Source organism: Agelaius phoeniceus, chromosome 1 (genome assembly GCF_051311805.1).
Source record: "Agelaius phoeniceus isolate bAgePho1 chromosome 1, bAgePho1.hap1, whole genome shotgun sequence".
NCBI classification, from domain to species: Eukaryota; Metazoa; Chordata; class Aves; order Passeriformes; family Icteridae; genus Agelaius; species Agelaius phoeniceus.
In genome coordinates, this window is record NC_135265.1 from 107,867,283 (window position 1) to 107,890,753 (window position 23,471).

Sequence of the window (23,471 nt, forward strand, 5' to 3'; positions counted from 1 at the left end):
TCCACCATTTTAATTTGACATGGTTGTTAAAAGTTGACATTTACAGAAATAAACAATAGTATTCTAAAGCCACTACTGTATATTACAGTACACCATTCTGCAAAATCCAGACTGTAGGGCCTTCATAAAGGAAACCTTGTCTTTATGTGACAAGGCACATTTGTAATTTTAGTAGGTAAAAGAATAAACATCCTCCTCTACATCCCCTTGTTACCTTAAGCCCAACATTTTGAAGTAGGTTAAGGATGGCAAGTGAACAGTCTTTTCATTTATCCATTCTCTCCTTCCTTCCACAGCTCCAGCATTAACTACATTTTTCTTATCATGTATTTTGGAATAAACATGTGTTGCACCTGTACAGCTTTTGCAACCTTCCAGTGTTTCCACTGGCTTTGGAAAAAGGTGACCTGCATACTCAGACTGTTTGCTGGCTCCATTTCTCCTTTCCACCCCCTCACACTGTCTTCTCCTTTCATGTCATTTTGAACCATTTTTTCATGTTTCTCACTAATCTCTAATACCAGCCTCTTCCACCCACCCCATGGATGTGCTTTAGAAGGCTGCAGTTCACTGCTGCTCAATAATGTGAAGTCTTCAAGATAACTACATCAACTGAAATAGCTAACGTGGCAAGCCAAGCTAATTAAAACACACTGAATTAGAATATAGCTACACAAGTAAAAGATACGCAGAAAAAAACCCACAGAGCTGCCCACTAATACAGCTAAAAGAGCACCAGAGCCTTGCTACTTAATTGCAGAGGCTACTGGCAAGCAGGTTTTAGCTACAACAGATGACTCCCCTTTAGCATCCAAGTCCTATGCAGACTATTCTAAATCAGACTTTATTCATTATGATGAGCTACTATGAATTACTTCAGAATCTACAGTTAGTGTTAAGCAATATTTGTTTAAAACAGGTTTGATGGAAATCTTGTTAAAAATTCTGAATGGTATTGGAATTTTGAGCATACGAGCTTGCCATTCTAAACCATTTGATTAAATTTAACCATAGGAAGCTCTTCCAAGACCTAATGAAGCAGCAATTACATCTGAAGAGGGAGCCAAGCCAAGAATTCTACCATTCCAATAGCTCTCCTTTGAACATCATGCTACAATATCTAATCTTCTCCGTTTTGAGTTTATACATACAATAAATCTCTGAGCTTTTGGACTTGTATAAAATAAATCATATAGAAAAGCATGTTGCTGTGGGTTTTTTTAAATATAGAGAGCTTATTGTTTTTAAAAATTGAGATAGTTTTAAGATTTTTAATCCTACAAAATAAAAGCATTATGCATGAAATAGGATCCAGATGAATTTAAAAATTGTGGAAGTATTTTCAGGGTCTGTCTGAAAAGCAGATGCTATGTCCATGCTTACTCCCTGTGTTTCACAGTACGTTAACAGGAATTTTGACAAATAGATAAGAAATTGAAAAAAAAACATTAAATAAGCATGGAGTGAATATTAACATTAAAAAAAAATTTGCTGGCCCTAATTCTGATTCCATTTGCTTTTTCATAAGCATTTGCTCACAATTCATTGTAATCACCTACTTAGTAGCTCACTGTGTTGGTGTAAGCGAGATAAGGAACAATCCCAGCACTTTCCCTTCTGATTCCCTTCCTAAAAGGAGGAACTGTTAAAACTGGAAAATGGTTTCATTTTTCATGCCATCAGCAAATGCAGATTGTTTGTTTTTTTCAGTAACATTATTATGTTGCACAAAGATGATCTGTTTTGTGGTTTAAGATGTAGCTGGAGCAATCCAAGTGCAGCCAAATCGATGGAGGCAATCTTGCTCTATTTCTAGTTTTCCAACATTTCTTTATTACATGTAATAGAACATTTTAGCATAATAACTCAGAAGTCCTGAGATACAGAAGATGGAGAAATAATGTTGAAAATTAATTCCTCACATCTTGCCTTCACCACATGAAGTGCAAATGGTGAGCTTAAACATGGAAATACAATTTACTCCTTTGAAAGTTTACACCCTTACCTCTTGCAAAGAGCATACATTCATTTCCAGGGCTTCAAGGTAAAGACTAAGGCATCTATCTCAAGAACAGTATCAGAAGGATTTGGAAGCAATCTTTTCATAATGTTTCCTTGGAAGGGAAGCAGGGTTACTCAAAATTCATAGCGATTATTAAGTTTACATTCACATAGCAGATATGGTACCATATTATTTCCCATCAACCGTGTTGTCACCCGCTGAGAATCTCTCCTTGGTTTAAGACAGCCATTCATTACAAGGCATTAGCACTCTGCTGCACAAACCAAAGTTATGCCCCATAAGTGAACCGGGCAAGCCTGTAATACGCATACTCAGCTCGTGAGGACTGTGTTTACCTCTTTTTTGAGCCCTTCATTTTGGTGATTTAATAGGCAAGCAATTTCTTACTTCAGCAGATTCTTTCTATATTATCAAGTCAGGTATTTCTGCACAAATACGTGGGTGTTGAAAAGACTCACAAGGCTCCCCAAAGCTTTGCTACATCAGTGGAGTGTGCACTGACAGCAGGGACTCTTTATGACAAGAAAAGCTGATCAGCTGCAAGCTTTCCTCTTGATGAATCTAACTCTTCACCAGGTCTAAACTAAGCCTGTGGGTTTTGTGGGTTTTTTGTTTTGCTTTGTTTTGTTTTCTTAGCCTTCTTTGAGGCCTGCAGAAAGTTATGAAATAGATTTTTCTAGTCCTCTCAGGAGCAAGGCCAGGTTCACATCCTGACCTCAGAAACAAAGCAGTCCACAACAGCCAGCTTTCTCTGCCTAATATAAAGCAAACTACAGCATGCAACATGCGGCAGTATTAAGAGTGAGAAATGACAAACATTGTATCAGCATTGGGAAGAAAAAATAATAAAACCAAGCCATATTAAAAATTTCAGCAACAGTACTGAAAAACACAATTTTGGCACTACTACTGTCTCCATAACCAAGGGTGGAAGCATCATATTCATCTGCTTAGTTGAAAGGAAGATTTCAATTACAAGTCAACAAAAAAGAAATACTTTATTGCAGGGGGTTATTTATTTTTAGATACTTCAGCCATCTTATTTTCTAACCATTCTACTACCATTGGGTAGCGTAATGTATAAGCGCATATAGACTCTCACAACAAGATGTACTAATGAAAATACAAAATAAGCCTAAGGACTGAATCTCCTCTCAACAACATCAATATAAATCAGCTCAATCAACTGGGGGACATTGGTGTGAAAATTGAGTGAGGAAAGAATTGGGCTCTGATGCTTTGAACAGACTGCTCAAGTATATTTTAGAAATGTGAAGGCTGTTAAACTGTGAGTTTAGGAGCTTGGAATACAAGAGGGGTGTAAAAATGATAAATCTTATTCTCATGGTGAAATAGCATTAAGGAATCAAGACATGGTCCCAGAATACAGAAATACTGAAGTGGAAGTTGCTACCAAAAGCATCAAGAGTTTTACACAAGTAAGAAACCAGATTCTTATCAAAGATCACAGGATTAGACCAACTAGTTCCCATTAGCATGAGTGACAGTGGTGCTTGTTCAAATCCCATGTATGGTGATGGAATAGGGACTCCGAAATCTCTGTGACCTTGATGTGTAATATTTATGTCTACACCTTTAGCCTCTTGTGCATAATGAGATGCAATCTTTTAGCTTTATGCACTTCACCAGGCATTCAATTAGAAATAGGATTTTTTTTTTTTTGGAGGGTGGGGGAAGAATGCTAAGCTACTTAGACAGAAGGTAGTGAATCAAAAATTGCAAAACTTGAGCTTTCAAAAATAGCCTGAGTGACCTCTTCCAATACTCTGACCACTCCATCACAAGCAGGAGGCAACCCCTGTGAAGAGCGAATTCTGGCAAAGTTCTCTCTTCACAGATGATGCACAGCTTAAGCTATAATGAGTTTTTGGGTTACAAATGCTGAACGCATTAATATTCCTTGATGATAATTATCACAGTATAAGCACCTTTCCCAATGTGAGTAGCATAAAGCAACTGAAGCAGCATTTTTACTACATTTGAAACAAGCTGGAAAATGGGATTTTCTACTCTTGTAACCTGAGGTCAAGATACATCAGGCTATGCATATTAAGTATGTCTACCCTATATAACTATATAGACCTTTCCATATATTCACACACATGCATGCAATTAACACCTTAATTTTTTGAACACTTAAACAAATATGCCATGCATATGAACATGATTTCTCAAGAAAAATCCAATGTTTTAAAGAAGACTCAAATAATTTTCAAACAGGCTACACTGGTATTTCTTCCAAAGTGAGTAATATTTTGCAATATTAAAAAGAAGGTGCCTGATACAAATTGAAAATTATAAAAAATATTCATATTCATCCACATAGAAAATAACCTTTGCAGAAGAACGCTGCTTTTCACTTTCAGGAGTTAAACTATGTGCCACACTAAATATGTCTCTTACCCACCAATATAAGCCTTTATTTTTAATAGGAACCTGTGAAAATATAGTTCTTCAGTGGGCCCAAATATGTGCACAGAGCTCAGAGACTAAGTAAGGAACAGGAGGACTGGAGATATACCAAGGAAACAGCAGTGGGAGCTTCAATCCAGGCAGCTGAGCACCTGCAAAGCTGTCCCTTCCCTGTCAGTGCAAGTAGCAGAAGCGCTGTGCTGCCTCTGCATGGGGCAGGAACATGTGCAGCTGGGCAGCAGCAGCAGCAAACACACTGATTTAACTGCCAGACAGGCTTGCCCAACCTTTGTAGCTTCCTCTTACACATGGACAGGGGCAAATATCTGGCAGTTATCCCAAGAAACAGATAAATACCCGTTGCAACACATGTGGAACCCACATATCTTTCAAAGATAACAAGAAACTTAAACAGTATAAATAGGCTTTGCAGTTCTATAAGTGCAAGACATTTAATTATTATACAAGTACTTACTGAGGATTAATTAGCATACAACAAGGATCTGAAACTTGCAGACGTTTGTCTAAGAAGACAGAGTTTCTAGTGATTTATTATTGTTTGATTAAAAACATCATGCAGCAGCTATGTTATTAAATCTCTATTTTGCCTACTACAGAACCTGAAAGTGCTACCTAGTGATGAACTGTTACCCTCAGAAGAGGGCAAATACTTGATCTCTGCTTTTCTCTCACCCACAACTCAGAAAATATTAATTGTTAAGAACTATGTACTGGTAAGGCTGCCTTTAAAATGCTACCCTGTGAGTCACAGGGTTTTTACTAAACATTATAATGCTGTTTTAATACCATGCAAATAAACTTAGTGCAGCTTTCTTCTGACAAAATGGGAGTCAGTTTGAATCCTTAATCTGAAAAATGGGAATCAATGCTGATGTTCTGTTGGTGTGAAATCTACTGAATGTATTTATGCCATGTTGTCCTGCACTTCCTTTAGGAAATATGCCATGTTTCGACCATTTCAAGAACTAAACCATAATTTTTACTTATGTGCTGTAAAATATCTCAAAATCCCATTTGAATATATGGCACGGTTTTGAGGGAACATTTGCTAAATATTTAACAGCACTATTGGCTTATTAAATACTGTAATGTGAAAGCCATGAAAGGATGATGTAAAGCACATGACATTTCTTTTCACTTAGCATTGGTGCTCACTTTGAACACTGTACAAGAAGAACTGAATGTTCAGAAGAACTGAAGCATTCTAAGAAATACTCCTTATCAGATAAATGGCGTCTTGCTATTATACAAATGATTAAATCCCTCCTTGGTTAATTGTGTAGGATCTGTTCCTCTGCAGTTAAATCCCCTCTCCATCCTCCCCACTAAAACATCTGAAGAGATCACATCTGAAAAGATCACATCTGAAAATTAAAAGTGATGCAGTGAAATCAGGATGGCACAAGATATATTGCTTATATGGAAGGCAAACCTAAGGGAAAAAAGAGTCAGGTAGAGAACATGCAGCTTTGGTTTATCATACATAGAAACTGCATGGCTGACCATTTTATAGGTAGAGAATTGAATTAGTTTCTCTGAACATCACAATGTATTTGATAATTACATAATACAGTGACAGTTGTGTTAAAAAAAAGAAATGTAAGACTGAAAATGCTCTACAAAAATAAACATTTCCATTAAAACAGAATCAAAATAACTCGGTTCACAACAACAGATGCATTTCAGTAGAAATCACTGAAAAAAGATTTGAATCCACAATGAAATATATTAATATAAACTAACAAGGAAAAAATCTCTTGGCATGGAATTGCCTGCAGAGTGTGCATTTATTCTGTAAACACTGTAACAATGATTATCTGTCCTTCCAGCTCTCAGTGGAGACTCCTGCTTTTGAAAATGTCTTGTGGTGACTTACTAAATTCAGGCTATTTCAATTAGTATTACTGCACATTAAAAATTAATTGTATTATAGAGTGGATTAAGGTTTAAATTTCAGTTCTACAGTGTGTGTGCTAGAAATGACAGCTAAAAATCAATGCTCTCTGGCCCATAATCGGAAGTTTGTACGACCAAGGAGTGTGGAACTGGCGTCAGTTTTAAAAGAATTGATAGTTCAATGAAAGGTGTGTCAGATCTAATTCCGGATTTAAATGGGAATGCTACCCAGCTACAGTATTAAACTAAAGAAGAAACTGAAAAAACAAAAAGCTGCCTTGCAATGAAAAAAAGGGCCTATCTTCATAAGGATGGAAAAAGTCCAAATTACAGCTCAAAATTCATGTTTGGTATCACTGAGGGGAAAAAAGATGTTTTAATGGGATGATGACTTCATTACAGAAGACACATATTTTTTTCCACATTTAGAACATGTTGTTAAAGTACCACCCGGAATGGCAATTTAGGCTCCAATCTTCCAAACACTTGAGATCATATACAGCCTTATTCCTGTATAAAAGGAAGCTTGAGACATTTATTCATGTGAATAAAATCGTACGCATAGTGGCATGTTTTCAGGATGAGACCTTTTCATTACGATTCCAGATGTACTGTGGTGCCATGAAAGTCCATTTAAAACTTTTCCTCAGTGTGACAGGCACAGGTACACAGAAGAGAGCTTGTGGACCTTGTGAAACTCATGCTTTGGGAGACTTTTTTTTTGGTCAAACAGTACTGGCTGGACAGCACCAAAGAATGCAGACAGTAGAGCCACAGGCCAGCACATCTGGGAGCCCTGATACTGTGCAAGCCGTGCAAAGAGCTGTAGATTCTAGGTCCACCCCTCAACTGAGCACCAGTAGTTGTTGAATCCCCAGGCTGCAGTGGGAGGAGGGACAAGGTTGCTACCCAATGTATCAAAAGCGATCAGGCAATGAGGGCATGTGGGAGTGGAGAATGGTTCTTTGTACCTCCAGTAAGTGAGTCAGTGGCGGTCTCCTGAGCTGCCCTGTGGCTGTAGAACACAAGACAATTTTTTCACCTCCACATATACAAAATAAATTATTATCCTACACTTTATCATCTGGCAAATCAGTTAAAATTTGCCTGCATGGGTGAAAGCTCCTTCTTGTACAACTAAGGCAGAAATCTGCACTCTTACCTTGCTGAAACCACTTTTAACATTATCCCTGTAGGTTGAAAATATTTTTGAAAAGAAATTCTTTATTAAAATATTTGTATCCTCACAATAATAATTTTTCTTACTTGAGTGAAATGAATTTTGCAGAAGGTTCCTTGTGGTCATGGCACTGGATCATAAACTGACACCACTGCTATAATTCTTTCTTTGAATGTGAACATAGTGCCAAAAGGAAAGGAAACAGCTTTAACAAAATCATTCTTACACTCTTCTGTGTTGTAAAATGTATGGGGAATAGCAGGAAGGTAAAAAGCATGTTCCACTTGTTATAAATTTAGTATTGCTCCTGTCTGAAATTGGTTAGCAAGAAATGTCTGTCACTTCTATCAGCAACAAACTAATTTTTTTTAAGAGCAAATCATGAAGAACACTGCAAGTCATGTGAACAGACCAAGTATTGCAAAGCCACACAGGATACCAGAGCCTGGAACTGAACAGTCATTGGTGTGTACCTAAGAGACAAATTGATGTCCAAAATGTTTTTAAAGATCCCCTGTGCTACATGGATGTCCAACGGCAAGTTTGGTATCCAGAGAGTAAAGAAGATGGGTTGTAATAACAACAATAAAGAAATAATCTGGTGCAAATAGACCCCAAGGTGTAGTAGTCATCCCCGTGCAACAATCACCCTTCACTGCAATTTAGTGATGTTGCTTCATTATAATACAGCATACAAAGGGGGCAATATTAAGGCACACTATTTAAAGCTACAGGATCTGTGGTGCCAGCCATAGCTGGTACTGAATCATAACTATAGATTAAAAAAAAAATAATTTCAGCAGAGAAGACTGAAAAATTAAAACTCTCCTGAAGGTGCACAAATGTGTCATTTTTACAAGACTTAGCTGAATGCCACAATAAGAGATTGACGCTAAAGACTGACAATACATTTTATAGTGTGAACCCTCAAACTCGTTACAAAAGCACAGCTATAGCTGCTTGCAAATTAATGACAGCCAAGAAAGACAAAGAAATTCAACTGGTTTAGGTAAGGGAGAAAAGTATAATTTTTATATGATAGGGGAATATATAGGAATTGAGAAAAAGATTTGTGCAGGGTACAGCACCTGCAGAGTAGATGGACTTTGAAGCAACTTTCAGAATTGCAGTGACAAAGGAAAAATTCTGAATAGCAGTAAGACAATGTTACTGACTCATGGAAGCCATCACAATTTCTGTTAACTCTCTTCCTGTTAGCTGGTTCTGACTGGGGAAGAAATGAAGGACAATTTCTGTTGTGTGGAGCAGGTAATGTCAAGAACAGATATCAGCTGGACAGCATCTGTGAGGAGTGATGATACGGTAAAAAAGGAGGAACAATTTTTCTTTAAATTGCACTCTGAAATGGATAGGAAATATGAACCAAATTTGGGAGCTCTAAGGCAAGCAGCAGAATTCCCCATTAGCCAAGAGATAATAAAAAACACAAATGATTTAATGGCTTGCTATTTACAGCATTATAGTACTTTTCCTTCTGAATGTACATTAACTAATTTGTCTTGAAAAAAATCTCTGTGGCTAAGTACTGTCTCCATTTCACATTTCAGTGACTTGTTCTAGGCTAGCAAAGAAGTCACCAGCAATGCTGGAACCACCACAGACTTGAACCCATTTTGACTCCCATTTTGACACATTGAAATGAAAATTGTCTTTGCAGCCTGTCAAGCAAAGATGTGAAAGCAACACTTAGAAAAAAAAAAGAGGAATTCCCCTCCAAACAAGAAAGGAGAATGCCATAAAGGAAAAGGAGAGAAAGGGACCATGTAATAATATGAAATGTTAACTGCATTTGTGAGACATAATGGCATAGGAGAATTTAGAGTCAAAGAGTCTTCCAAATCTGCTTTTTAAGGAGATGGATGAGAAGGATGTGTTTAAGAAAAAAAGGGTAGCTGAACTGTGTTGAAAGTGTTTCTCCTGTCAGAGAAGAAACCTTCTCCTGCTGAAGCTTTAGCTTGAAGGAGACAAAGAAAATTACCAGCCCACAGAAAGACTGGCCTGGAGGACCTATCACAAGGCTTGAAAGAGATGCACATGCAGCACAAAAGCGGCAGTTGTAAAATACGATAACCTAGGTGACATATCATAGAAATTAGAGTCCTATTTTCTGTCACCTAATTTATTCCCATGCACCACCATGAAGGATTTTTCCTGGCGGTACAATTCTGGTCTGCACTGCTAGGCATACTCCATCACTAGTGCAAATGCAGAAGCAGGTAAAAGTAGAGAATTTTGCCATTATTAAGAAGTATCCCTAAGATTAAGTTTTCTAGACTAGCTCTCTGCCCAAGGCTATTTATTTCATTTTTCACTTATTTTTTTTTATTTTTCTATTGTTTTCATTTTAGTCTTCTTTTTTTAAGCTCAGCTATATTTTTATCAAAAGATTTTAAGAATAACATCCCTGTTAAGTCAGACTTGAAGAGTAACAGCACACAAGGAGCAGTGTGGGTTAAAAGTTCAAATTTGGCAGGGAAATGTCACTCATCTGAAGAGATGAGTATTTAACTGCTCTGGTGAAAATTGGTTTTGATTTGATCATGTTATGACAGTTTGCAAATCACACTTTGCACTAAGTGATATTTGGGTTAGGCTTTTTAACCAAACTTTGAAGGAAACGGAGGGCTGCATTGCCTCTGAATGTCTAATTGAATGAGGTAGTAAACATCAACATCTCCCAAGCTGTTCAATAAATTACACAGTGCTCTGCAGGAGTCTCATCTGGGGGACTTGGGGGGGTGGAGGATTTTTTTGCACTGTTATCCAAAGTCTTGGCACTCGCATAGGTGTGCAATGAAAAGCAATGAAGCCAGAAGTACAGTGGGTTCATTGTGAAGGTTGCCTGTGAGAGGGCTGGGAAAAAGGGTGCCTAGCCAAACAGCTAGATATTAAGAATATTCTGCTGAGGTCCTGAACTTCAACACTAATAAAGTGCTGTGTGAGAGAAAATTTGAATTGTGTGGCTAGGCACTGGAAAATGAAAGACAAAACAGGATGTTACAGGCATATCCTTAACTCTGGCCATTGCACATGTGCCTTATGATTGCTTTTGATTACACAAATACAGTATTCCTTTTATCATTCAGTCTAATTTAAACATGAGGCTGGTACCTTCCATCATAAACACAGTGAATGAGGCAGTGTTTTGAACTAAGCTTTGTCCAACACACCGTGAATAGCATATTATGTAAAGTCTCTTGGATAAGTACCATAACTATGAGATTATATTCATGTAATAAAAATAATGTGTAATGTAGCTTTGCACCTTTGAGCAGGTTGTCTTCATTCTGCCCACTGCTTCATTTCCTCTGGGGCTTCTTATAATGCCCTGAGTTGCACAACGTATTCAAAAGCATCTTAGTTAAGAAAAAGAACATTTACAAAAAGGAATGTTTCTTCTTCCTTTCTTTCTATATATTGAAATTACCTCTCTAGGTATGTTAGTTTCAGGCCACATGACAGAATTACTCATTTCTGCCCCACTGATACATTGGTGCAATGGTTTTATTTGCATGTTTCACTAGAAGGATATATAATAATTTCTGCACAGTCTAGAATCCTGAGATTGAATGCTAAGGGTCTGACAATTTTGTGCATGAAAAGTTTTAATTTGGGAATATTTACGTTTCACATTTATGAATTAGGGGATTTTAATTTTTGTATTTCACAGATGTGTCTATCTAGTTTGCTGGTTGCTGAAGCACCAGTCTTACAAGCTGAAGGACATGATATCTAGTTCAGTTTAAATTTACACGTGCATACACCCATGTATAGAAAAGGGTGCATTCTATTGCAAAATAGCTTTTCTTTAAAGTAGGTATCACCATTTTACTTTACTGCTGATTTTCTACTGGCTCCACTTAAAGAAAGTAACTCTACAAGTGAAACAGGATATGCAGAGTATCTTTTGATCACAGATGGTCTATGAGGCATGCAAAAAGAAGGATTTTACACAAATATAATTCTAAGCTCCCATGAGGGCTGAATTGAAAGCAGTGCTTATGGAAAGTGAGGTGGTAGCTCGGCCACTGTGCTGAGGAGATTGGAGGAGTTACTTTCCTCAAGAAGGATCATTGAGAGTGTCACCGGTTAATTCCTGTTCTATGCTCCTCATTAGCATTGCTCTCAAGTTTCTGGTTATCATATCCGAAATATTAAGACATAATAAGTACGAAGGTGCAGATAATTGGATATTAACCAGACCATACTTGACTGGGCAGGAGGTAGGGCCTTGCTTAAACTAATCCTGAAATGTATTAATCACCAATTAATGAATGGGTTTCAAATTCATTTTCTATTATAGAACACCTCTGAGTATCTAAGCTTTTTCTAATAAAATGAGTTGGAATAACAGGATAGGAATAAGAAACACTCCAATGGAGGCTGGTTTGAATTAATTCCCTATAGCTTGTTGTTAAGTTCATTGAAAACAATAATCCTAGAAGCAGTGACTCTCTATATAAAAAATATATATACATACATATATGTGTGTGTGTATAGTAGCACTTATAGGCTCTATAGGTAGGTGCAAATGATCACACAGATGCTAAATTCAGAACAGAGCTAGGTTACTGGAGAACTGCTACAGCACTATCTGTATGTCTTCAGAGCGAATATAGATCTTTAAGATGAGCAGCATAAGACCTGCATCAACTTTAGATAGAGGTTGACAATTACTGATTTTCAGTGAAGACAGATATACATATATATCAACTTCCGTAAAATAAAAAACCCCTAAAACCAAATTCCCTCTCTCCTGCCCAGCACAAAATGTGGTCTACATCCATCCACTTCGTTGACCTGAGCTATTAGTAGGTAGAAGAAGAGTGGTGGAAGGGCAGAGATTATGAAATCCCATTAAGAAGCCTGATGGGTAGATGGGGGTGGGTGGTGGGGGGGTTGACAGGGAGTATTATTAAGCCCCAGCTTCAAATAATTTTGGTGATTTTGCATTAAGCATGCACCCTTAACCAGCATTAGTAACTATCTTGGCATGGTTTTACCTTTCTCAGCTAAGAGGCTAACTTGCTGCACACAGATAATCCCTAAATAATGGAAGCTTTTGCTAACTTGGCATATTTAAAGAAATGCAAATAACAGAAAAAAGTTTCACATTTTTCATTAAAAAAAACGACACTCCCCCCCAATCCCTCCCCCTTTTCTTACATGTCCAGGTTAATTTTAAAATGGATACTTTAGCAGCATTATTATTATTTGAAATGGGTGCTCACTACTGTACTAGAAAAAAAAGATCAGGGATTCTTATTCTTACTAATGAAGAAAATGATAACAGACATGGTTGAAGTACTATTATTCCCCTTTCTCTCTTCTTGCTGTCCTCAGTGTTATTTACATTGATGTGAATTGCAAGTAAACCAATATTATCCATCTCTCTGTTTTTTCCCTAATTTGTTGACTTTAATTTTAGTAAGTCTTAAATAAGCACTTCCTGAAGATGAAGTAAGATATGCAAGCAAGTAGTCCTTTTATCAACAATTTTGCCACAGAAACACACAAACATTTCAATGGCTCTTCATTAGCAAACAAATCAACAAGTGATATTTTAATGCATGACTTTATTCCATCTCTGTGGGGACCGTAGTTGAGAGTGTGATGTACAGTACAGAGAAAGGAATCATCAGCCACAGTGTCCCAGGGCTCTATCCATTGAGGACTTCTCAGCCTCTGCTTAAAGAGTGCATTTAATTGACTGATAGACAGTAGCTTCTTTGTTCACAGAAGACAGCGAAGTAATGGCAGCTTGAAAATCGTACCATCTACAGGATCTCCTGAGACTAGTAACAGGGGGATATGTGTCAGGAATAAATAAATAATCTAATTATTAAGCCACTTCCTGTCAAGTTAACTCCAATTTGTTGGCTTTTGAAGGCAACAAAACGAGGCATTTTTCCTCATTATGCTTCTCTTTTTATACCACTGGTAATCACAGGCGGATTAAAGGGTGCCTGATTGGTTTTTTTGTCAAGGAACTGAGAAGCAGCCAACAGTACAGAAAAACAGAGTTGGGGTTAGAGGAAATTTCATGCTTGTCTCCTTTCCAGCTCCCTAACAGCCCACACTGCTGCCCCATACAGTGCTGCCAGCTGTACAGCAAATGTGTGCCCCTCCAACGGCGGCCTACCAGGCCACAGGCTCCATCCTGAGAGCTGTGAGATACCTTGCAATCTTGGCAGGTAGCTACTGCTGTCATAGGCATAATTCTAAAGGTGACCTACGAAACCCCGTCAGCTCACCAAATGCAACAATATGAGCAGCTCGAGCTCAACACCCACTCTCCATATTGGCTTCTTTTGTTGCGCTTCCCGCATTTACAACGCAGGGAGAAGCCTTGGGACGAGCTCCCCGAAAGAATCGGAGGCTCCCCTGCTCAGAGCAGGGGCGGTTTGGAAAGGTGATGGGGAGACTGCCCTCGGTGCTGGCTGCCAAACGCGGCTGAAGGAAGGTGCTATGGCTCCCGAGAAAGCCCGCAGTGCAAATGGTCAGCAGAGAACAAAAGGAAGGCTGACACCCTGCCATTAATTCAGCCTGTGGTGCCTAAGTATTGACACGCACAGCGTATCACTGCCATGGCTTGGAGGAGAATTGGGTAGGGAACAACTTTCATACTGCCTGGCACTGCTTTTCCATAGCATCCTGTCCATCGAGTGCTATTCATGCCACAGGCACTTTTGCAGGAAAATCTAAAGCTTCCATGCACTTTGCTTCATTTCCTTACAGGATGAACTCCAGCCTGAATTATGGACATTTTTCAGATCCTCTTTTTAGTATTATTATTAATATTACTACGAGTATTACTACTAATATTTTTTAATAATACAACAATTGCATTTTATTTTCTTAAAGTTTTTGAGTCCAAGGTTCAAAGCCCCCCATTCCTCCCCTGCCCCTCCCCCCCCCCCCCCCCAAAAAAAAGAATTGATGGTTGTTTGCAGACTGTGTCCTGGATGAACCATTTGTGATTTTAAAAGCCTGGACAGCCTTTCCTGAAAGCTGTTTCAAAAAGCAAGGAGCTATTTCTGCTTCAAACCCCAGAAAGGAAGTGCCAGCTCCAAGCAAAGTTGCTCAGTGGGGAAAGCCAGCACCTGGGGACAGGGCGTGGCAGGGATGGGGAACCCATAGCCCCAGCCCAGTAGGTGACAGACAGAACCTGCAGCCCAGTGAATGGTGCTGCTGGAATGTGTGTACAGCTGCCTTTGCCACTTCCGAATACATCCTGAATTTTTTGTTAAATTGCGCAGATAATTAAAGCCTCTTCATATTTACAGTCTGCTTCATTGGTACCATGAATCCTGTTTTCAGTTACTGTCTGCAAATTCCCTCCCCACGCAATTTCATACTAAGCAATAACACTTCATTTTACATAAGTTTTATCTGATGTCCCCATACAGAGCTGCCAGCTGTACAGCAAATGTGCAGCTCTCAAACTGAGGCCTACTAGGCCACAGGCTCCATCCTGAGATCTGTAAGGCACCTTGCTGTCATTGGCAACCGTTCCCTGCTATCACCGCTACCATCGCTCCACACCACACACAACTTAAAATCATCTGATTATTAGAATTTGTGGTCCACACTCCATTTTATCCTTTATTTAATCTATCCCCAGATCACACATTTGTTTAAATGTTTTGGCTGGTTTACAAATCATGCAGCCATCTGCACAGTAGGTGTGACACCATTTTTTAGACAAAAGTTACATTACAAAACAACAAAGATAAAGTCATTTGAAATGCTTTGGTGTTTGTTATTCTGCCTGGTTTGCTTGGACCAACTCTAAGAAATAAATAGAATTATCTGTGTAAATCGATGAACATCTATGAAAAACAACACCCAGCAGAACGCAGAGCTTGCTCCATTACCTACGTTAATATCATGACAGCTGAGGAGAGATGACCTGGCCCACTTCTCATCTCTCCTGTACAGATGGCTATTAAAGAGAAAGTATCCCTTTTGTATGGTCCATGCAGAAACCCTTTATGGGCTTTTCAAATAAGCCAGCATTGCCCACAGGAGAGTAGCTTCCTGTTAGTATTAAACAGCCCAGATTTTGCCTATTTTGTAACCCAGGTCCTCATGAAATAAACCTACATTTTCTCAGATTTAACTCCAAATGCTGATTTTCCTGGGTATTTCAATTACATCTCCTCATTTTGCAGACAAGGTGACCAAGTTTTCTCTAACTTTTATACGACTTCTTGTCAGATTGCCTGTAAACAGCAGATTCCCAGGCATTCAAATTATTTCCTGATGCTAAGAAGGTATGATCAGTCTCTTCACTATAAATTGACAATTTCAATTTTTTGCTACTCAAAAACCAGTGAAAAAAGACTAACAAAAGGAAGTCTTCACCTCCTTCCTCCTCTAGAGTGTAGATCTATATCTTTGGATCCTTTTTCTCCAAAGCTCAGCTAAGAGGGACTTTACAATATCAGATTTACTGTAGAGTGATCAAACTGACATTCTGAAGATTTATTACTTGATGTCAACATGGTGCAACAAGTATTAGTTGCTCAGCACAGCTTTCTGCATAAGTGAAAAGAAAATCATGGGGTTTTAATGACGTTAGGCATTAGACAAATAATAGAATGTGTGAATGCCACATGCTATTACAACCATACAAGAATTTTCTTGGGCTGATTTCCAGAAAGCTGATTGAGGTATTTCCTTTGTCTTGACATCAGTGATGTTGTCCACACGTACCATAATATACACTGCACAAATGTGAGGCAAATAAGATGATTTATTTGTATAGGTTTATTATGCATGCAGTTAATACATGCATAATGCAAACATGCACATCCTCACAACACACAAGCATATATTCATATCACTGTGGCTGAAAAAAATCAAAAATCATGAGTTGCACCAAAATGTGTCTTTACATCTTCTAATGGTTTCATACTACTTGTTATTTTAAAACAAAACTGTAAAATTTCTTTGCAGAGAAGTGTTAGATCACATTTTCTACATATCCTTCTTTTGAAACTCCAGTTGTTTCAGCATAGATTTGGTTACTTGGGATTTGATGAAGTATTTATTTAGTGGTGTAAACTAGAATTCCTCTAGTCAGCTGCAGGATTGCTTCATCCTGTTTTCCCATTTGCTTTCTAACTTTAGTGCTCAGTACCTTTTTTTCCATTCCCTTCACTTCCTCCTCCTGCTCACACCTGCTACCCTGCTCAATGCCACATAACATCCTTCACTCAGCAACAAACTCTCCATAACAGACTTCACAAAATGGGTTTTATACATGGTACTGTAAAGGTTAAAAAAAGAATAGTCTGTTTACTGATCAGAAATGGCATATTTAGAAACTGTCAAAAGTAGGGTTTCAAAAAGGTACCAAATCCTTCCCTTTTGCTCCCCAGTTCTTCAGAGGGGCAGTGGTTCTTGCTATGACACTGAGGCTTGTTTTCTCCATCAACAAAAGTAGCAGCAAACTACAGAGATTGTGGCTGTTTCCCCTTTTATCATTCTCTTTGTCAGCCTGATCAGTCCTCAATGGTAAATGTGCTGCTCTGTTGTGCACAGCCAGCGGCTCGCAATTTGCTCACTATGTTTCATGAGACAGTTGTTTGTGGCTGTTTGGAACACATTTACCTCTTTGGGGATTTATGCGCTAGTTGCAATGCCAACCTCCATAGTGATAGAAATTTCTTTCTAACTAAAATAGACAATTAGAAGCTGGTAATTATTGGTCAAGAATTATCAGAGTGAAAAAAATTAAGCTCTTCATAAATAGTTCTTGGCAATGTCATCTCTTTACATTATCTCATGCCTAACAGCACTTTACTCAGAGCACTTACAAATTTACACTACTGCTGTTGAGCCCCATAATTTTATATGGAGTAATTCCTTTCCTGAACTCCCCCAATTCTGAGCCATGCTGTATATGCATATGTGTTCAAAATCCTAGGCAACTGCTGCAGCAGCTGTTTAGTCTATTTACACCGAACTGCATCAGATACTACAGATGTAAAGGAATCAGTTGAAGATGAAACAATGTTTAGCATGTCTGCTTAAAATAACAGTGAAAATAATAGGAGGAGCAGCAGAGTGCATCAAACAGAACACCAACAATGGCAGACTCTTTTCATACTCTCTCAGGTCAAATGCCAACTGTAAACTATGTGATGAAAACAAAGGAAAGCTCGAAAGCTTCTTTTCCACAGACACTGTGTATCCAGAAATAGAATTTTCTCAAAGAAGCTGCTAAAAGTGCTATTCCACCCAGATAGAAAAGGTAGAAGAAAGACAACTGAAGAAATACCATTTATGCCAACACTTTCTAAACCTATATGAAACCTCTTTTCCCACCCAAAAACTGGAAACTGTTTCACCCACAAATTTCAATACACACACCAACAGACAGGTCTTAATTTGGCAATCATCCTTACAGTCATCCAAACAAAAGTACATGCCTACATCTAGGTCCAAAATAATGCCAAAACACAGGATGTATTTAAAAAACCCCACATTACGCCTTGCTTTCTGTCTGCTAGCATCCTCTAGCCTAGCCTGACTTAGTGTGTAGTTTAAGCTAACACAGGCTCTGCTGGATGAAACACAGTGTCTGGAAATGTGTGGACAGATCTGGCAGTCAGAACTGTCAAACTTTAGCTCACTTAATGCAAGCGAGGGATTCCACTTCTATGCCTCTTTGTCCTCATCCATTCAAAGGAAAAGGCTTACTGCACCATCCCATCATGAAGATGTTGGGAAGACTGGATTAAATGCTGCAGAACAGTTCTAAAATGGAAAGTTCTGGAAGTAGTAAATGTGTAGTTACTAAAGGAAAGCTGCCCCTACAACATCTTTTTATTACATAACTTGTATAATGTAAATTGCATTGTTGTCAAAGATACTTAAGGTTACACTTCACTGGGTCATCGGCAGATTTTATTTTCCATTAGGTGGTATAATCCCTCTTGTTGAATTGATTGAAATGTATAATAAAATATGAAAAAATGCTATATACTCTCCTAACAAAGAAGAGTAAGAGGCTTTTCAAATAGCCTCTAATCCCTCTTCCCCTGCTAAATGTCTAGTTGAGATTATATTTGATTAGACAAAAACACACACATACATACAACCTAAAAATACCTACCCTCAGTGGAGCTATTTTAGCCAACAAAGTAATTCCAGTTGCCTTATTTAAAAGCCTAAGTTTCACACTGGGGTTTTATAAGTATAGCTTTGCCTCAGTGACCTTCCATAATGCAACTTCTCTCTGTGGATGTTAGCGACATGAACACAGTTTACATATTAGGATCATGTTCAAGGGGCACAGTGATTAGATGGGACACCATCAACTTCTCCAGGCTTTCAGACTGCATCATGATGTTGAACAGCAACTGTTTCCCTCAGCTGGCTGAGCATTATCTCTATCAGTGGTTCCCACTCATTTCTGAGTGGAGTTTGGCAGATGACTTTCCACTTTCACATTTGTGCCGTGTCCCAGGTACCTCCCCTTTTCTCTTTTCTCTTAATTATGATTGGGGAGTCCTTCAGGTAAGAAGACACTAAACCCATCAATAGCCACAACACAGATAATGGGAATGTTTTACTATGAGAGGAAATAACAGTTCCTGACACTATGCAATGATGTCTGTGAAGGCATTTATTGCCCATACATCTGATCTAGGGATTATCACACCATTTGACTTTTAACTCCTGCTTTGCCACATTAACTTCCCCCTCTCTTGCATTTAAACTCTTTCCTTTCTCTGTGTCTTCCTGAAGCTTCCTTACTTTCCTTTTCCCAAAAAATCAAAGACACTACACCCTGTTCTGCCAATCCCCTACTAGGAAATCAGGGCAAGACACATTTTATCAGATACATGTAAAAAAGGGAGGGACCAATCTCTTTAGGAAACTGTATTTTTTTTTTTGTTTGCTTAATCTGCTGTGTCAACAAGCCAATATTCACTCCAGTGCTTAATCTAATACATTTCTCAATCTACATATTGATATGCATGCAGGTGACTACAGGTATGTATTATATATATTCACACAAATGTGTTTGTGTGCATGTTTTCTGTATTATGTATAAATTCTGTAACAATACCTACAGATGTACATAAACTGAGGCTGGTTAAAAACAGCTTGATGTGACCCCTTGAACCTTTCTTTCTAGACAGAACGCGGTCTTGGAAAAAGGCCTGTGAACAATGATATAAATTAAAGGGGAGGGGGGAGAGTGAAATTAGAAAGATAGCTAAGGAAAAAATCCAGTTAGTGGTGAGAAGACTAACAGAATTGGAGATCAGAAATTATTTTTCCTTGCGCTTCGATTCTGAGGTCACATTCAAAACTCTCCAGAACACAGATATTCCTTTCATTCCACCCCAACATAAAATCCCCTCGCATTTGCTTAATCGAGGCTACATCATTAGAAGCTGCACTGTTGAGTCTGGCAGTGCAGATAAGAATCTTCCACTGAACACAGATTACCACACGCATGACCTGCAAATCTCCCTGCATGTTTTGCAAGCTCCTTTATTTCACTGGGAAGATTTTATATTAAGCACGTTTAAATCTGTGTCACTATGGTTATGTCATGAAGTAATATCATGCATGATTAGATAGAACAGAGACAAAACAATTAAATATTTTTTTTAAAAGATTCCCTTTCTCATTCAACCTCATCCAGCTTTAAGAAATTAAACACAGGCAGTTAATAGCTCAGTTTAAGAAAATATGTCTTTTCAGATCTGCAGGCTGAAGTCAGCTAAATGGATTTGTCCTGCTTTACTGACTCTCTCCCCATTTTGCTCCTCCCATTCTGACTCTTTATTAAACTCATCCAGAAAATAGAGGGGAAAATAAATCTGAGTATTTAATGAAATAAGTGAGCTCCTATTCTTAAACTGTGAGGCACCTGGGAAGAGGGTGGCAAGCAAACACATCATCAGTTCCAGCATCATCCCTTATAAACAGTGTCCATATTCCCCATCAAGTTTCAGCATCACTATATGCTACAATTAAGAACATTTCAAACACTAGACTCAAATAAAACAGCAGAAATGGTGAATTCTGTTGTTAGTAGTACCCTACTTTTAAATTCCATTACTGACAAAGATTGAATACTCTGAAGCAGCTGAAATTATCTTCTACCCAAAACCACAAGATATCAAAACTAAGGCTTAACCTAACAGGCAAATGGCTTGTCTCCTTTACAAAACCAGTTTCTCATTTCCATTTGTTCATTTTTATGAAAAATGTAAAATGTTTATGCTCTAAATGTGTAACAACTTAAATAAAGTACCCACAGAAATGGGCCATTAAGTTTTGGCAGATAACTTTCTTTTACAGTGCAGCCAAATTGCTAAGTGTTCATGGAAGAAATCTGCATGTTACCTCGAAAGAAAAAAAAAATAATTACCACCAAACTGGAAAGTGGAAAAATCAAGCAAATTCTCTTCTGTTGGATAAATAATTACCAGCTTCTATACCGTATTTTTTGGTCTGTGCTTTGTAAGATTTTCTGCTATTTTAGCAAGAAAACCAGAGTAAGAGAAGCAGTAAAAAAAATCAGTGGTATCCACCTCTGTTTTGAAAAGCAAAATTCAGAAAAAAGACAAAAAAAAGCCAGGAGACAATCCTGGCAATGTTATCTTATTAGTGAGCAAATGATGTGCTTGATAAATTTAATTGGCTGATAGAACTCTTAGTGCTATTACTGAGTAGTAACCAAATTGAAAACATTATGGGTAAACCTGGGGGAATCAGCAAATAATAGGAAAATATGAATATCAAAGAAAAAGCAGCTTTTGTTTTATTCCAATTTACAACTGTAACAGCTTTGTAAACATCAGGATTCAGGAATTCTAAAAGACCTTTTTTTAAATGCTTGTACCTGAAAGAGTGTATTTCATTACCCTATACTACAATTCCTTACTTTTTCAAATAATTTATAGGATTTAATTGTATACAGATACACTCAGGATTTTTTTCCAGACTGCTCAAACATAACAAACAATACTATTTTATGGCCATTTGAATTATTTATGTTTCCTAATGACAAAAACTCACCAGTTTTGATTTTTGTACTGAGGTGCTTGAGAAGTACACAGTAGTGTCATTACCATAATAACTTCTGAAATTAAAACCTGTCTAAAACTCTACGGAAAGCTAACATCCAGTTCATTAACCATTCCTGTTAGTTTGTTTTCAATAATGCAAAAATGATTAGAAGTTTAATTTGCTAATCACCTGTGTTTTGACTGGCAGTGGATATATAATTCTCTGCAGAAGTCTAAACTAGCCCTTGAAGAAAATAAAATATGCTAATGCTTTATCAAGTCTAATAATATTAATAAAAAAATCAATCATGCCTAGGTTAATCATTGATGGATCCACAATTAATTTCTCCTTAACTCTGTTTAATTTTAGAGACAATGGTGATAATGAGTAAGAAAAATGGCTATTTGTCTTTGAGAAATTTTAGTGCTCACTTACCAATCATGTGGTTTGCAACATGAACTTGGATGTCCCACTCATTGTAGAAAACCATCTGACATTTGATGCACTGGTAGGTCTTCTTCTAAAGAAACAAGGGTAGATAAAATTTACTCAAGCATACAATTGTAATAATTTCATTAAAACTCAAAATACCAAGTTCACAGTAGTCATTTAAAGCTCTCCATCAATGCTTTCATTAAGGTTTAATTATTAATATTAAAAAAATAACACTCTGCAGGTTATGTAGTACCTTTCATTTGAGTTTTCTGAAACTTGGTAGAGATTGTTGTCAACTTCCTAGCTACATGAACACATCAGTATTGCTAAAACATCAGTTTCACACTCATGGAAGCCAAAATGGAATGTGGATGTGTGGGATGTAAGCCAAACAACACTGAAATCAATGTGGATCTTTCATTTTACACCAGTGGATTAGATCCACTACAGAACAAGGAAGAAGGCAGGAAAAGAATACAGAAATGAGAAATATGCTTCTCTCATTTTCAGTGGGGCTGCAGAATCTCCTCGGAACTACCCATTTTAAATGATCCATCAGGCTGCCATTTTTCAAGGAGGAAAACCTCCCAGTTAGTCTGGACAAAAAGTCCGTATATCAGGGCATTTGCTTCAATAATATCTATTGGCAAGCCTGTACTAAAACTGGGAAGCCTGACTGGAAACTAGCCAGAGACCATGCCTTCTGGCCACATTAGATTGGGCTTGACTTACTTAAAAATCACGGTGTATACAGCTCAAATTTCATTATAAACTAGGAAATGCATTACTCTGCTCAATTTGGTGCACAGAACATGTTTTTAACTTCTGTCTTGGTGTCTTTCAAAAAAGATCTGCTCTTTTACTTTTCTACAAGGTACATAACTTATCCAAGCCATTTCAACATCCTAAAAATGTAACTGTATTTTCTCTTATTATTTTTCTTGATCTGAATTGGCCAGAGAGTTGATATTGGAAAGCATTGTTTTAAAAGTGAAAACTAAGAGTGTATTCAAAGTAAAGTTATTTTTTCCCTCATAAGACTTAAAATCTGCAGTTATCCAGGCATCTAATGAGACAAGCCAGATTTATGACATTATTCAACTGCATAATTGTAGTATCAAGGACTCAAGTCCTAAGGTAACAGTCCTGAAGAGCTCAGTTCTCGTTTTGAAGATGCAATATTGTCAAGGTAAGCCCTGAACTGCCACATCAAGGCAGTAACTCAAGAGACACAGATCTTTCTGTACAGCCATAGGCACCTTGCCTACATCAGCAAAAAGAAGAAAAAAACACAGAAAAACACATATTTTTTAAAGAATGTAAAGTCACAGGAAGCTGGCACAGATGTATTAAATTGCAGATTTCCCATACATTAGTTGGAGAAAAAATAGGGTTCACTGGATAATGTGCATCAAAAAT

General features: G+C 37.8%; 1 protein-coding gene across 13 annotated transcripts in view; it reads right to left on the reverse strand.

Moving 5' to 3' along the window:
* Nucleotides 1-23,471, reverse strand: part of ZNF521 (zinc finger protein 521) — a 230,346-nt gene that overhangs the window by 95,622 nt on the left and 111,253 nt on the right. For all 13 annotated transcript variants that reach the window (XM_054647224.2, XM_077185013.1, XM_077185007.1 and 10 more), the window contains one exon: nucleotides 22,053-22,137. In XM_054647224.2, coding sequence (XP_054503199.2) covers nucleotides 22,053-22,137 — 85 coding nt within the window. The remainder of the gene's footprint in view (nucleotides 1-22,052; nucleotides 22,138-23,471) is intronic.